Source organism: Pagrus pagrus, assembly GCF_965226575.1.
Source record: "Pagrus pagrus genome assembly, chromosome: 16".
Taxonomy (NCBI): Eukaryota; Metazoa; Chordata; class Actinopteri; order Spariformes; family Sparidae; genus Pagrus; species Pagrus pagrus.
The window spans coordinates 11280934-11295393 of NC_140200.1; the positions used below are offsets into that span (position 1 = coordinate 11280934).

At 41.6% G+C, this 14460-nt stretch overlaps 1 protein-coding gene across 2 annotated transcripts in view; it reads right to left on the reverse strand.

Moving 5' to 3' along the window:
* Window positions 1-892: 892 nt before the first annotated feature.
* stxbp5a (syntaxin binding protein 5a (tomosyn)) overlaps window positions 893-14460 on the reverse strand; it is a 101660-nt gene continuing 88092 nt past the window's right edge. Inside the window, exons 20-28 of one of the 2 annotated variants that reach the window (XM_084378392.1) lie at window positions 14194-14256; window positions 11911-11964; window positions 9407-9457; window positions 8179-8460; window positions 7678-8047; window positions 5676-5841; window positions 4858-4969; window positions 4530-4750; window positions 893-3841 (exon numbers count right to left, since the gene is read on the reverse strand). In XM_084378392.1, coding sequence (XP_084234518.1) covers window positions 3800-3841; window positions 4530-4750; window positions 4858-4969; window positions 5676-5841; window positions 7678-8047; window positions 8179-8460; window positions 9407-9457; window positions 11911-11964; window positions 14194-14256 — 1361 coding nt within the window. In that variant the 3' untranslated portion in view covers window positions 893-3799. The remainder of the gene's footprint in view (window positions 3842-4529; window positions 4751-4857; window positions 4970-5675; window positions 5842-7677; window positions 8048-8178; window positions 8461-9406; window positions 9458-11910; window positions 11965-14193; window positions 14257-14460) is intronic. The other variant, XM_084378393.1, reaches the window with a different exon arrangement.

A 14460-nucleotide genomic window follows, 5' to 3' on the forward strand; every position in this document is an offset into this window, starting at 1 on the left:
TTCAAGAGCTCCACTGACCACCCCGTCACCTGTGTCACGACTTCAAGGAAACCAGAGAGCACGTTCAGAAATCACTTAGTGTGATCAATACAAGATTGTGTTTCCCTAAGAAAAGGAGCAACACAGTGTTAATGCACAACAGACCAGAAGCCAACAAAACAAGATGCTACAGAGTCGGTTAGAAAATGCAAACGGATCGTTCATTTCTATGTCCAGTTACTTTATCCATAAAGGTATCCTTAAATTAACATAAAGTCAAATAAGACCTGGCTAGATCACAAAATGACATCTCATTGGCCAGTTGGGTTTCATTGTGTGTCGACCACTCTTCATCTTTTCCCTATTCTGTCTAATTACATTTAAAGACAACTGCATGTGTTTGCTGCCATCTAGTGTACACATGCAAATATGACAAAACCATTTTTTTCATTCACAGTCTCAGCCTTAAATACAGTGTATATATTCACCCCCAATATTTAAAGCAACATTAAGTAGAAACTGGCATTATGTGCGATCCGGCGCCCCCCACAGTTTCGGAGTGCAACACAACTGTCGTAAATACAAATCCCAGGTCTGTAACAATTTGTCAGACGTAATTTTAACAATGTTACGTCTTGAAAACTTTTATCTTGGGAGTAAACATGCATGTAACGCTGTGATCCTACCCTCTCACTGAAGTTACATAGTGCAGAAACAAGCAATACTGAGTGCTGAGTGGCACCATTCACCCTATTACAAGACACTGTACCATCAACATGATTTTGAAGCTGTTATTTTAAGGGGAAAAAAATACACAATGTTGCTTTAAATACAGAAACACATGATCCTCTTTCATCTGAAAACAGAAAAATCAGCGTAAGACGTCCATAAAAAGATGCTTTAAGACAAAAAATACATTTTCCACTTTTATTTTCCATTGCACAGTAATCTCTATCTACAGAATTTCTAAACTTTTGTGGCAGCAGATAAAGTCATAAACATCCATGTGAAAGTTGCATAAAACTGTACAAGAAAATTGGCTACAATGAGAAAAATACTGCAACCCACTGATAACTGTTGAATCCGGGACAGAAGATGGCATATGGCAGATAGACAGGACTCCCTCTTGCTTTTTGAGTGTGTGGACTGTATTGGGTAAGAATACTGCATACTGTAGTGTATGGATGAGAAACAAATCGCTCAAATATGGAACGAAAGAAAAACATGTATAAGATTGAAAAGAATAAAAAACCAAAAAAAAAAACCAGAAAGACACAAATAACAGCTGGGTCGGAGGGAAAGACATTGAACAGGTTTTTTGAGGATGACCTCTAGCTAGAAGTAGTTATTTTTCCTCGAGTTCGGGTGAGGGGGGCTACCTACCGACATCCACACTACAACGCTAACTAAACACAGAGAAGGCCATATCTGTAGCTGTGGGACCAACAGAGTCAGTGGAAGACTCACCGGAGGAAGAGAGACTTCAGAGGTCAAAGCTCAAAGACTGAAGGAGAGTCGAAGCATGTGTGCAAAGACTGAACATGCGCGAGTTAAGTTGAACCAGAATTTAAAGGTCATCCTCCAATGCTCGTTATTATCCTATTATTGTTATCTTTTTAATCATCAGCGGTGGCTTTAGTTAGTGTGACGGACACATAACTGGACACGGACTGCTGACTGGTGAGACTAGGACATCAACATCAATTATTAAAACAACTTAAAATATTAAATCATATCACTTGAAAGCACCCTGACGCACGGACGGACGTACACAGAGACGCACACATCCCCCCCACACACACACACAGATGAATACCATAAATATTGTTTGTGTCTGAGCTGTAGTGGAATGGTTTCAGGTCTCATCAACCAACAGTTAGGCCACTTTAAACATTAAACATTAGTCCAAATGTTACATTTGATGACATATTGTGATACAATAGTACTGTAAATGGCTGAGTTCCATTGCAACTTGCTCCATTCCTTGAACTGCGAAACGGCAATGAAGATGATAATAGTCCTAAATGGACCTGATCCTGGGTCTGTGAAGCTATACCATGTTCCACATGACTCACGGAGCGACGTGCCAAATGATGAATGCAATGGAAAAGCTAAAGCAACTCTTTGGCGTCAGAAAAAATATGGCCTCTCTCCTCTTGTGTTGCTTGAGCAACCTCGACGTTTACTTTCCAGTTGGTCTTAAGATTGTCAAACTATTTACTTATATACAAATAAAGGTTAAAAGCCTGGTAGACAGAGAGATACACCACATTTGAGCTTTTACTGCAAATATGGATATAGAAACGAGATAATAATAATGATGACGGTGAGGGTTTCTGACACCAAACGTCTCTTGCACCTCAATAAATAAATATTAACAAAGACAGACAACGTTCTCATACAGACATACGACTGTCAGCAAACAACTGAAATATGTATCAAATGTATGCCTTTAAAGGATTATACATCCATATTTCTGTTATCCTGCATATATGAATACACATGAATAGGATTTCTACTCATCTTCATACCGAATTTGGAAAAAACTCCTGAACCAACAAATCTGGCCCGACTATTAGCGTATTAAACACCGATCTCATCAGCCTTGGTAGCCACACTCACAGACTAAGCCAAACCGTGGAAGCTTCCGACATTAGAGGGCGAGCGAGGCAGTTAACATCACATCAGACAGGTCACCAAATGAAGTCCCCTTGAAGGTAAAGAATAAACGCACTTGCTTTGAGATTTCAGAGTCAGGAAATCTAGATGTTGTCGTGTCAGTGAGTAAGAAATGATATATGCCTTTTATATCCTTGCCCTCCTTTTTAGATTCCAGCCCTTTTCATAAGGAGAAATTAACTTGAGTTGTTAGACAAAAAGCCACAAAACGTATTTTTTTTCAACAAATCAAACATCATCCACTTTCACAACGATAGAAAAATAAGAGATTTTCCAATAATACAGACAGAGCAAAAAACCCAACGAATAACAAATAGAGGAATGGCAAGAAAAATAGAAATTAACACACACACATACGCACACACACTGTTGGTAACGATATGAAAGTCTGTAAGATACAGAGGAGAGTCTAGAGTGAAATATCCAGTGTACATCAGAATAAGTTGCTTTAATCCCGGTGACTCTCTGCATAGAGGAGGCGTCACTGTCGCAGCACTTCCTGTGGCTCCCCAGCGTTCGCCTCCTTTCGGCCTTCGCTCCCCGCTTCCCGTCTCCTCGATGAGCCGTCCCTTTCTTTAGTACTCGGAAGTGGATACAGCGTTGCACATTTATTAGATTTATGTATATATAATGATGTATTTAGATTCTTTTTCCTTCTTTTTACACTTTAAGAATTTTTTGTAGTCTGTTTCTTCATTAGGTATTTGTCTTTTTTCAGCTGTGTTCGTCGGTTTGAATACTGGCCCTCGGCGGGCTCGGAGTGGAGACAACAGTAAAAGGACGTTTTTGGCAAATGAGAATGAAGAATCTCCAGGTGCGTGGGCCAATCGGCTACCTCGGAGGAGAGGCTGAACAGAGATAAACGAAGAGACGAGAACATAAAAAGAAAAAAAGACACCATTTATTTGCTCCCTCTGAGGTTGTCCTTCTCCTCTGTCTACCCCTCAGTTCCACCCTAAGACTGAGGTAAGAACAGTATTCAACATTGTGCTAGGGAAGAAAATCCCAAGTGTCCCAGTGAAGAAGGCTCGGAGGGATGGATGAACGGACAGACGGATGGGTGGGGGTCACGGTGAGTCCAAATGAGCCGATGGAGGGTGACAGTTGTGTCCGTGGAGCTCTGCTCCTCCCCCGTCACTGATCAGAACTGGTACCATTTTTTGTCTTTGCACTTCAGCATCATCTGAAACAGAGGAAATGTTGCAGTGAGAGCATGGTAACAAAATGAGAGGAATACCTCTCCAGCCGGTGAGTTACACAATCCACGATTCTCATGATTAATTCAAGGCTTAAAGGGAAACTCCACCAATTTTACACAAAGTGTGTTTACAGGTCTTGGGGGACAATGCAACTTAACCACTAAGTTACATCACTGGAGGCATATTAGCTGATTGCAACATCCTCTAGAGCCTTAAAATGGCTTTATACTACTTTTTCCACTTATGTAATAGTACTCCCCAAGACCTGTAAACACACTTTAAAGTGTAAAACTTGGTGGAACTGCCCTTTGAAAGTCTCTCATCCACTACTAGAATATTTCATTTTGCTTTTTACTTTAGTTAATTTAGTCAAATTTCAGAAATTGTTTGATACAGGTGACAGAGTACAGAGGCACAGAGTTAGGCTGGCTATGTCTGACAGTAGAGTAAGATACCCATCCACAGCACTGTGTGCTTTCCACATGCACTTACTGCCCCCTAATGGATAAACAGTGGAAGTGTGTAATATATCTGAAAGAGTAAATAGGAATAGTCTACACAATTCTCTCACAACTGAGACAATGCTAATCAACAATGTCTCTTGCCTTTCAAAGATAATTATCATTAAGATCTCGATCATGTTGTGATTTCATACGGGCGTTTTAGACTTACATCATGGGCATGTTTGGAAAAGGAATCCGCGCTGGCCATCATGGCAGCCGTCCTCTCCTCCAGCTCGCCCAGTTTCTGGCCTCTTTCATCCAGTGCTATCCGGGCACGTGCCAGATCTCCGACCACACCAGAGGCGGCCCCCTTCATGCCCTCGATGCCACCAGGGCCTGGGATGTGCTGGGCCAAACTTCGGGATGCCTTTCCAGCAGATATCTCGCCAACTGAGTGAAGAGATTTGAGGAAAATAACAGGGAGAGATGCGTGAGTCAGATATTAACAACAGAGAAGTGAACCACTGTAGATCTGTGCACGTGTAGGTTTGGCGTACATAGCTCCTCTCTGTCCAGAGACTGTGCTCCACCCCCGAAGAGCCCTTTGAAGAACCCTCTGTTCGGTGCCTCTGGTGTCTCCACTGGTGTGAAGAGTTCGCCCAGCATCTCCTGAAACATCCACACATACATTACATTGCTACATACATTTTTACCGCCTCTGTCTCTTTATACGCCTAATATATATAGTATATAGTATATATCCTTCAGTTGTTTTGCATGACCATGTCAACTGACTTTAAAACTAGAATTAGTGGTTGTATGCCTCCGCGCACCAGTCATGATGCTGTTCCTGAGCTATGGCGTCGAATAATGTTCATAAATAAATAAATAATAAATAAACATTGTTATGCCTCCGTGCCGCGACAGCCATGGCAATATGTTTACGGGTTGTCCGTCCTATTCTTGTTAATGCGTTATCTCAAGAACACCTTGAGGGAATTTCCCCAAATCTGGAACAGATGTTCACTGAGACTCAAGTATAAACTAATTAGAACTCAAGAATTCATACAATAAATGACACAAATGTCTAATAAGATTAAATGATGAGGTTAAGACATTTTGTATCCAAAAGGTCAGAGGTTAAATCCGATGTGACATCATAATATTTAGCAAAAAATGTTCTGCCCATTATTCAACGCCATAGCTCAGGAAAAGCAACCTGACCTGGTGTGCGGCAGCATACGCCACTAGCTCAGAGTGACCTTGACCTTTGACCTTTCCCCACCGACATTCCTAACCCTTGAGATATCCTGTTGACAAGAATGGGTCTGACTCCTTCAGTCCATGCACATATTGTCCTGTATATGGAACTGACCTGTAGGTTTTCACAGATGTCCTGGCTGTAAGTGATCCTCTGGATCTCAGTGGGGGAGCAGAGGTACATGGCCTGACCCAGGTTGGTGAAGCAGAACGTCCTGGCTATCCGCATGTCTGTCAAAGGCAGGTAGTTTACATCCATGAGCGGTCTCAGTCCCGGCACACTAGACAGGGAACACAGAAAGGATTCAAGTTATTTTAGACATGAGGCTGCCAATAAATGCATTTTATATTATGGTTTGGTCAGCACATGAACACATGAACACACGTTTCATCACTTTAGTTTACTTTTTTATCATATTTGAGGACAGTGTTTCAGTACACACACACACACACACACACACACACACACACACACACACACACACACACACACACACACACACACAGACACACAGGCGAACAGGCAGACAGCTGGACACCCTTGTTTTGTCAGACACCCATATGGACGGCTGTTCTGTCTCTCTCCTCTGGGGAAGTAGGAAAGATTAATGAGGATGAGCGACGGACTAATACACTCTTCCTCACTTTATATCCTTCTGAAAATAGTTCCTAGCCTCGTCACGGAGGTTTAAATTTAGGACAACATTTGGTGGTAAAGTGCTGAAGCGTTAAAGGGTGATGGTCAATGGCAGGTCTGCAGAGGCACTTGAGGTCTGAGGATGAGTGAGGGTGTGTTTGTTGTGGGGGCGCGCGAGGACAAAAGTTTTTTGTCTGACTTTGAAATGACAACTTGAGCAGAAGGAGAAGTTAAATTGAGGACGTGATATGATGATCCTGTCCGTCTCAGCGGGGACAGCATTTATTTCCGCCATTTAAAAGACAATCTGTTGCCAAAATAATATTGTTAAATTAAGCTGGAACTTAAACAGCAGTTGTTTTTACACTTGTAGAATACAAGGAATTATAAATGAGTCATAACGAGGCTGGCACTGAGAACAACGATGCGTCGAGGAGATCTCCACCGCCACATAGCAGTGAGCCCTTTGAGAGATTAAACATTCACCCAGTCAGCTTGGATACACATTGATTAAAAATGGATTCCATTAGTGACAAGTTTCACCGTGAAAAAGAAGAAAAACATCTCAATAAACTTTTCAAGCTACTTCTGATCCTAATCCATTTCTCCACAGTCCATCTGTGTGCTCAGAATGTCACAAATACTCTTTCTTTTGCCAAAATACGGATAAAATACCCAACTGCCATCTCAATCCTTATCCACGACCCCCGATGAGCTCATAAGCAGGCACTTGCATCTCACTCCTCTTATGGTCAGAACTGATATAAAATAGCTAACTAGTTGGCTAGCTGATACCTTGACACTGCTTTTTCTTATATATTTCTCTCTTACAATGTTTTATATCATGTATACTATACACGTCCAAGCTATGGAAGCCTTGAAAGACAAAAGAAAAGAAAATGTTGATCATTTTCTAAGACTGATCTGAATTATTTCATTTCCTGTCTTCATGATGAAGAGCAGGTGGGGAAAGGTTCTGCCAGGTTAATCTTTCCACGCTCCTTGAATTATTTTTTCATCTAAGAAACAGGTCGGAAACATGCTTTTAATGGTATTACACTGGCACTGATGCGCATCAGCCTCTAGTGGTTGAAGTGAGTATTACAACAACAAACACAACAAAATGATCCTGACAAAAAAAAAGTTGCATACCAAACCTTTTTTTTTCCACCTGTTTTCACAGATTAAAAAAAAAAAGAACAGCAAATCTACAGAAGAGGATAACATTATATATTATTACTGTATTTGAGTTCTGAATTTTTAAGATTATCCTAACATTTTTTACCCTGTCATAAACACAGACTTAATCTTTCTTTTAAAAACAAAACTCAAGCTTGAATACTGTTCTCTGTGAAACAGACAGAGCACAAAAGGAGGGCTGGTCCCTCAGATCTAATGACATGAACGTGATTTATCCGAAATGACTTTGATTGATACGTTTTTATAATAACCATCTATTTACGGCTGACACGCTTCTCACCTGAGGGTCATGATGTGGCCGTTGGCACAGAAACACGCCACACACGCGCCTTGGCTCATCTGCACCACATCCACCCGCAGGATGAAGGAGGTCTCAGTGATGCTGTGTTTATAGATGCAGGTCTGGGAGGGGAGGGAAATGACTTTGGCCTGTTTTTCTGAACACACCACGGCGTACTGGCTCTCGTTGAGGTCCTGGGAGGTGGAAGGGGACACTGAGACGGGCCTGCGCTTACGGACCTTCTCTCTTTCCTCGCCGTCTGCTGTTACGTTGGGTTCGAACCACGGCTCGTACGCGTGGGGCACCAGGGCACCGGTTGAGTCGAGGAAAGCCATCCGCAAGATGCTGCCCTTGACCCGTACCAACATGCCTGATGAATGGAAGGAAGAGACTTGTCGTGAAACTTTTATTTAAATTCAGTGCAGATGACTCTGATTCTATAATAAACACCACAGCATTATCAGCTACATCACTTTCTCCATCCTCTCTTCCGACACCCACCGGTAGGTGCAATGATGACTGGCTGCAGTTGCCGTTGCTCCCCAGCAGGTGGCAATGTGACAGCTAGAGCCAGCACGGTGCCCAAGGAAGTGCCCACGTACAGGCAGGGCGACAAAGTGCTGTCCCCCTTCCGGGCGAAGGTCTCGCTGAAGTGGAAGGAGCTGACGGCCTCTTTCGCTTCCTTGTCGATGCTGGTGACGCTGGAGGAGCGCGAGCGGCTGAAGGAATTGTCTCGGTGGTCTAATGGGTTGGCACCCCGCGGCGGGCATACAGACAGGAGGACAGTAAGGAGAAAACAGAGAGAGGTAAAGCACCCGCAAAGCAGTGACAGAAAACACAGATGTGGACAGTGTGCTGGATATACAAGAGAAACATACCAGTTGTCTATCAATTGTATTTATTTATGACTGATCTCTGTCAGATATTGACGATTTAGATGCAGAAAACTGCGAGAGAAACCCAAAAGTATGGGCCAGTGGGTACATTTTTGAAAGGCACTGCCATCTCATTTCAAACCTGACTGATGCTGACTGTATATAATGCATACCTCATGATATATATTATACAATAGAAACACTTCTGATGCAATTATACATTTTCACAGACAGATTAGCATTTTAAAGAAATCTTCCACCACCAATCAGCAGCTTTATTAGTCTGAAATAACTCAGGCACTTAGGTGTGTATCACACTGGATCGTAAAAACAAGCATACAGATACATGTTTTGGCACTTGCACATTTTAATTTGACACCTTTTTAAAGAAATCCAGTGTTCTCGCTGCTAGAAAAGTGTTTTACACCCCTGAAGGAGAAATTTTAAACGGACCAATCAGAGACAGAGAAAGGAAAGACACGAAGAACACAGAAGAGGGAAAAGAGAAAGCTGCAAAAGTTACAGAAAAGCTTCACGGTGAGATGGAGTGTGCATAGTTTAGCTTAGCACCACTGACCTCGAGAAGAAACCCCCACCAAGGTCAAACAGTGGGAGTCAGCAGAGAATTTAATTCCATCGCTGTGATTTAGCTCAAATAAATTTCAGTTCTGGTCAGATCAGTGCTACTTTTGTCTCATGCAAACTTAGGAGAAACATCTGCACAGCTTGCCAATTGTGAGGCTAACAACCAGATAAGACTGGGCTAAAAAGGCATGTGGTGGAGTCCAGTTGACGTGAGAAAGATATACTGCATTTCCATACAAATTGTTTGGAGACACGAAGTCAAGGCTTACCCAAGTCTGGCTTTAGCTCAGTAGGCAAGCTTAATTTCCGTGACATCTTTGCTGGAAAAAAGAGAACATCCCTCTTTACAAACACACATCTAAGCTAACACTTGATGCCATGCAAAGCTAGGTAACTAGCATCAGGCTAGGATTGTGCACAAAGCTAAAAATACAAGAAAAAGACAAGAGGCTGTGGAACACGTGCCGGGGAGTGCTGTTTTATTGACTAGAAGAGCCAAAATGCTTTACACAGGAGAAGACACTGCATCAGAGACAACCCTGTATATCACAGAGGCATGCTGCAAAAAGACAAAACAAAGGAGGTGATCTCTGACTGCACAATGCCCTGAAAGAGAGTGGACTGGTACAGTGAGACACATGAAAACCGCACAGCCATCCAGGACCCTCATGCCACAGGAGCATGCACCAAGAACAAGAAGGTAACAGGAAACAGAAAATACTGAACAGGAGATGGAAGAAGACAGTGGAAAAAAGGCTAGCTGAGTCTTTTATTTTTTTATTTTTTCCTCTTTCATTTCTGTTTAGGCAAACTTACCCCAAACTGTCTCAGCTAGTACAAAATAGTGTATGAAACCAAAATGCATTTGTTTTTAGTGCTGCTTCGCAAGTCATTTTTTCTTTTTTACAAGAGTGAACTTGTCAGTAGAAAGGAAAAATGAATATTATTTTTCTGCCTGTGGCTTTAACAAATAAAGAAATTAACACAAAGACCCTCTAAAAAAAGTGACATCCTTAAAGGGCCAGTGTGTGGGCAGATTCCAACAAACAAAATGGCCCTCGTTTCATGCTCCCGTACGGTAGCCACTAAAAAAATTTGAGAAATGCAGAAAAAGCAGAAAATGCAAGAAATGCAAGAGGCCTTCAGTGTTTCATTTGTCCATTCTGGGCTACTGTAGAAACATGGCAGAGCAAAATGTCGGAGAGGAAGAGGACCCTCCCTCTGTAGATGTAACAGACTTATTCTCAGGTTACAAATACATAACAATTGTTATTTTCAGATGATTATACACTAAAGAAGGCACAATTATGAATATTATATTCCATTTCTGCCAGTAGACCTCAAATTGGGTTGGGTTTACCTTGATTCTCTTTATCACTACAATCAACGCTTAAAACATGGCCGACTCTTATCTTTCATTTACTTTAATTCAAAGGTGAAATATGTAAAAGTTTTAGTTTAAAACATTGAAAAATGAAGTAAAACTATTGACAGAAATAACAGTTTAGATGTTGTGTATAGAAGACGGCTTTGTATTGTATTGAAGATAGCATGCTAACCAGCTAGCCCCTGGTCAGTGTGTACTGCAAGAGGTGATAATACTAGGTGATAGTGATAGTAAACATAGTTAGCATATAAGATAGTAAACACCACCATCTGAGAGTCGGTTAATATGACCGCTAGCTGCACAGTAAACTGAGCTTACTAGCTAATAGCAGCTACAGTTAGCAGCAGTTAGTGGTTACTCTGGTGATATGTCTAATTCTTACATATTGCACCTTAAAAGGGCCATGCACATAGGCAGTTTGACTTATTCTGGCTAATTAGATCTGTCTGTCTGTCTACGCTGAGAATGACATGAGGTCACCAAACTCCACGAACCAGTCAGAATAATAAAGGGGTAACGGCTCTGCCCTCAGAGGGGCCGCAAAGCTAATAGGAGGACAGGGATATAGTAATTTTTAAACACTTGTCGTGTGTGCAGACTAATTAAAAGAGGTCAGGCTGGTTAAAAATCCACACTGGTTTGAGAAGGACTGGTCTGGGCGAGGTCAAACCTCTGGTCTCTGATGTCATTTTAGATACCCACTCATTACCACCTGAATCTGAAAGAGGGTAGAACCTCAAAAAGCCCTACCGACAGACAAGAACCATCACCTTCGACTACTCAGGCGATTGATTTCTCTATTTAATCAACACACACTGACGGTAGACAAAGACACACTTGGACAGATGAATCGCTCCGCACTCTTTGGTGTCATCAGACGTTACTACAGTGACGGACAGAGAACGCCAACCATGTAACTCAAAATGTACACGAGGAGTCTGTTGTAGGAGGTCAGGACAGATATCACACGCAGGCACAAGTACAATATGACACTCGTGCTACATACATGTAGCATGCAAATTTTCGTCTGAGGTAGTTATGCTCTATTGTCTATATATACAGCTGATTTCCTGCCCTGCCTCCAGGTTAGCCTCTGCTCCGCGAGCCTTCAGTTCTCGGTGTATAGTCTTCTAACCATACTCGATTACTTAACATGTGAGGTAAAACATGAGCACCTTGTCATTTTGACCAAGAAGAAACTACTGTTGTTTGTGATTTAACACAGTGGGAACCGCAAGATAGTGGAACAGAAGCTAACCCAGAACTTGGTTGTCTATTCTCTGTTTCTATTTCTTCCCTCTGTAGTGACCATGACACGGAGGACAGAGACAGGGGGGGGGGACAAATCTGGACTTGTTGTCCTGCCTACTCTGTGGCCAGTCTTACCTCCTCTACCACCTCCATTGTAGAATTGCTGTAGATTGCTGTTTGACGTCAACACTTTAGTGGGTGTAAGGGGGAAAGTAAAGTAGAGTAAATGTGCAGTTAGAAACACCCTCTGGCTCGCTGCCACACACAAGCCATCACTGTTTACACTGATGAATCACTTTTCTTTTTTCCCGTGTGGAAAACTGGCATTTTGGTTTCCAGACGCTTTTGACTCAAATACCACATTTTCGGGTGTAATACCCTCTACCTTGGGCCTGGCAATTTATCCATATGATATCGTTATCATTATATGACGTAAGTGTTTTGTCTTTTCCTGGTTTTAAAGGCTGCATTGCGGTAAAGTGATGTCATTTTTTGAATGTCCCAGACTGTTCTGGTACGTTGCTTATTTATCACAAATCACATTGTGTTCATATTTTGTCAAAGCACCAGTAGTCATCCACACAATACTGTCAAAATATCCATATTAGGGTATATTTGGTTTTGTTGGCCACTCCCTTTTTAGGAGATTTCAATATAGCAAGATTTATATTGCATATCTCAATTTAGCCTTAATATATCGTGTATATAATACAATTTTAAGGTCAGCCCTAAACCACCAATGTGAGAATGTGGTTTAATATTACAGCTGCCTTCTTTTAGTAAGAATCAGTTGGGAAATATAGTAATGGGAAGGTTCTCATCCCTTTTCATTATACAGATTTATACAGGTTTTTTTTAAATAGCATTTTATTGCATTTTAGCCTTAAATAAAAGCTAATTAAATCAAAGATTCCCTGCTTAGTTTGGATACCATACTAAGCAAAGAGTGTTATTATTTAAACTTCATTATAGTACTATTTAGAGAGTTTTTTTACTGTGTCTACAGCCTTACAGTGTTGAATGCATAGTAAAACCTGTTAACAGCCACTATAAGTTTCAGTAATTCAAACTAAACTATTCCCAGACTTTTCCCCGATGAATTGACACCATCTTGGCACTCATGGCGTCTTTATATATTACACTGCAACTTATTTTAAGGTTAAACAGGTGAAGCCACTTCCAAATTACTTTCTCCCACTGACAGCAGAAAAAAAGCTCCAAACGTTTCTCCCTAGACTAAATGACTGTTAAGGCAGACAACTCTTTGCAGGGAGGACACCTTATCTCTCTCCGTCCTATGAATAATGCAGCGCAGACAGATGTATCAGGCCACAGCCTAGTGGCGCAAGACATGGGGAGGGGGGGCCGGGACAGCCAATCATACCTGGACACAGCAGCAGAACTCCAGACTTTGAGATTTTGTTTTCTGTCTGACCTTTTTAAAAAGCCCCTTCTTTTCAGTCTGCTAATGCCAAGTTACGCCATAATGAGATGGATCTGGGCTGTTCTCCCTCCAAGCACCTTCAGCTGTAATACTAGTGACGTAGATTAGGAGGGAGGCAAATAAAAGAGCGACGGAGCTGCTGGAACGGACAGTGTAGTTATATTTGTTGTATTCACTGATCTGAAGACTGCTTAATATGTGTGCACCCAGACACATATAATATTCAACTGAAGGGAGATCCCTGCAAAGTCAAAAGTTAATACTCATAATCCGGAAACCGATATAATACATTTCACTGGGGGATATTTTTCACAGTTATGCAGCTATGTAGTTGCTGATTATGTGAACATACCTGAGGCCCCTCAGGTTGAACTTTTACATTTTAAATCACACTCTGATTAATGTTAATTAATGGGTTTCTGCCCCAGAATGCAGAGTTTTGTTTCACAGTCTAATTCAATTAATAATTCTTCAGCTGTCACAGTGAATTAGCACAGCTGGAGAACGGACAGGTTTGCAACCTATAACGCAGTTTTTTTTTCAGGATAGCACGTGAGAATTAAAACAAATGTACTCCTGTCTGTTGAGCTCTGCAAAGCGGCAAAAGAACGCATGCACAAATGGGAAAATTGCCTCATAAGCCCATAAACGCACGGTAATAAACTCAAACAGTGCATTTCTGAAGCAGAATGAAATTGACAGCCAGACGATTTAATGGTTCGGCAAAAAAACTCTTCTGTGTAGTTCTGGTTTGATGAGCAACAATTTCAATGAAGCTATATTAAAAGTAGAGGCTCTTTGAAACATTAATCTTCTTTCCTAACCGATGCTTCCCCTTGCATTCGAATACATGGCATTATAGGTCTTTTTTTGTTCTACTTGTTCACTGTTTGGGTTTCACGTCTGGGTAGCACAAATCCTCTGCTATATTGCTCCCACTCTTCTTTTACATAAGACGCTGAAGGACATGTTACCTGAAGTAGGGGACTTGCAGCGGTCCTCTGATGTGGCGGAGCCCTCGTTGATGTCGCACAGACCTGCAGAGGAGGAAAACTTGTGAAAAGCAAGACAAACACAGGGTTCACAAACCGTCTTGAATGTCAAGGTCAAGAACTTTTACATTACTTTCCTGCACAAAATCCCCCAAAAATCAACAACCAGTTTCTATTCATGTCTTTTCTCAAGAAACTTTCAAGGCCTTGATTTTTTTTCCCCCCCTCCAATTCGCAAACTTCAAAGAT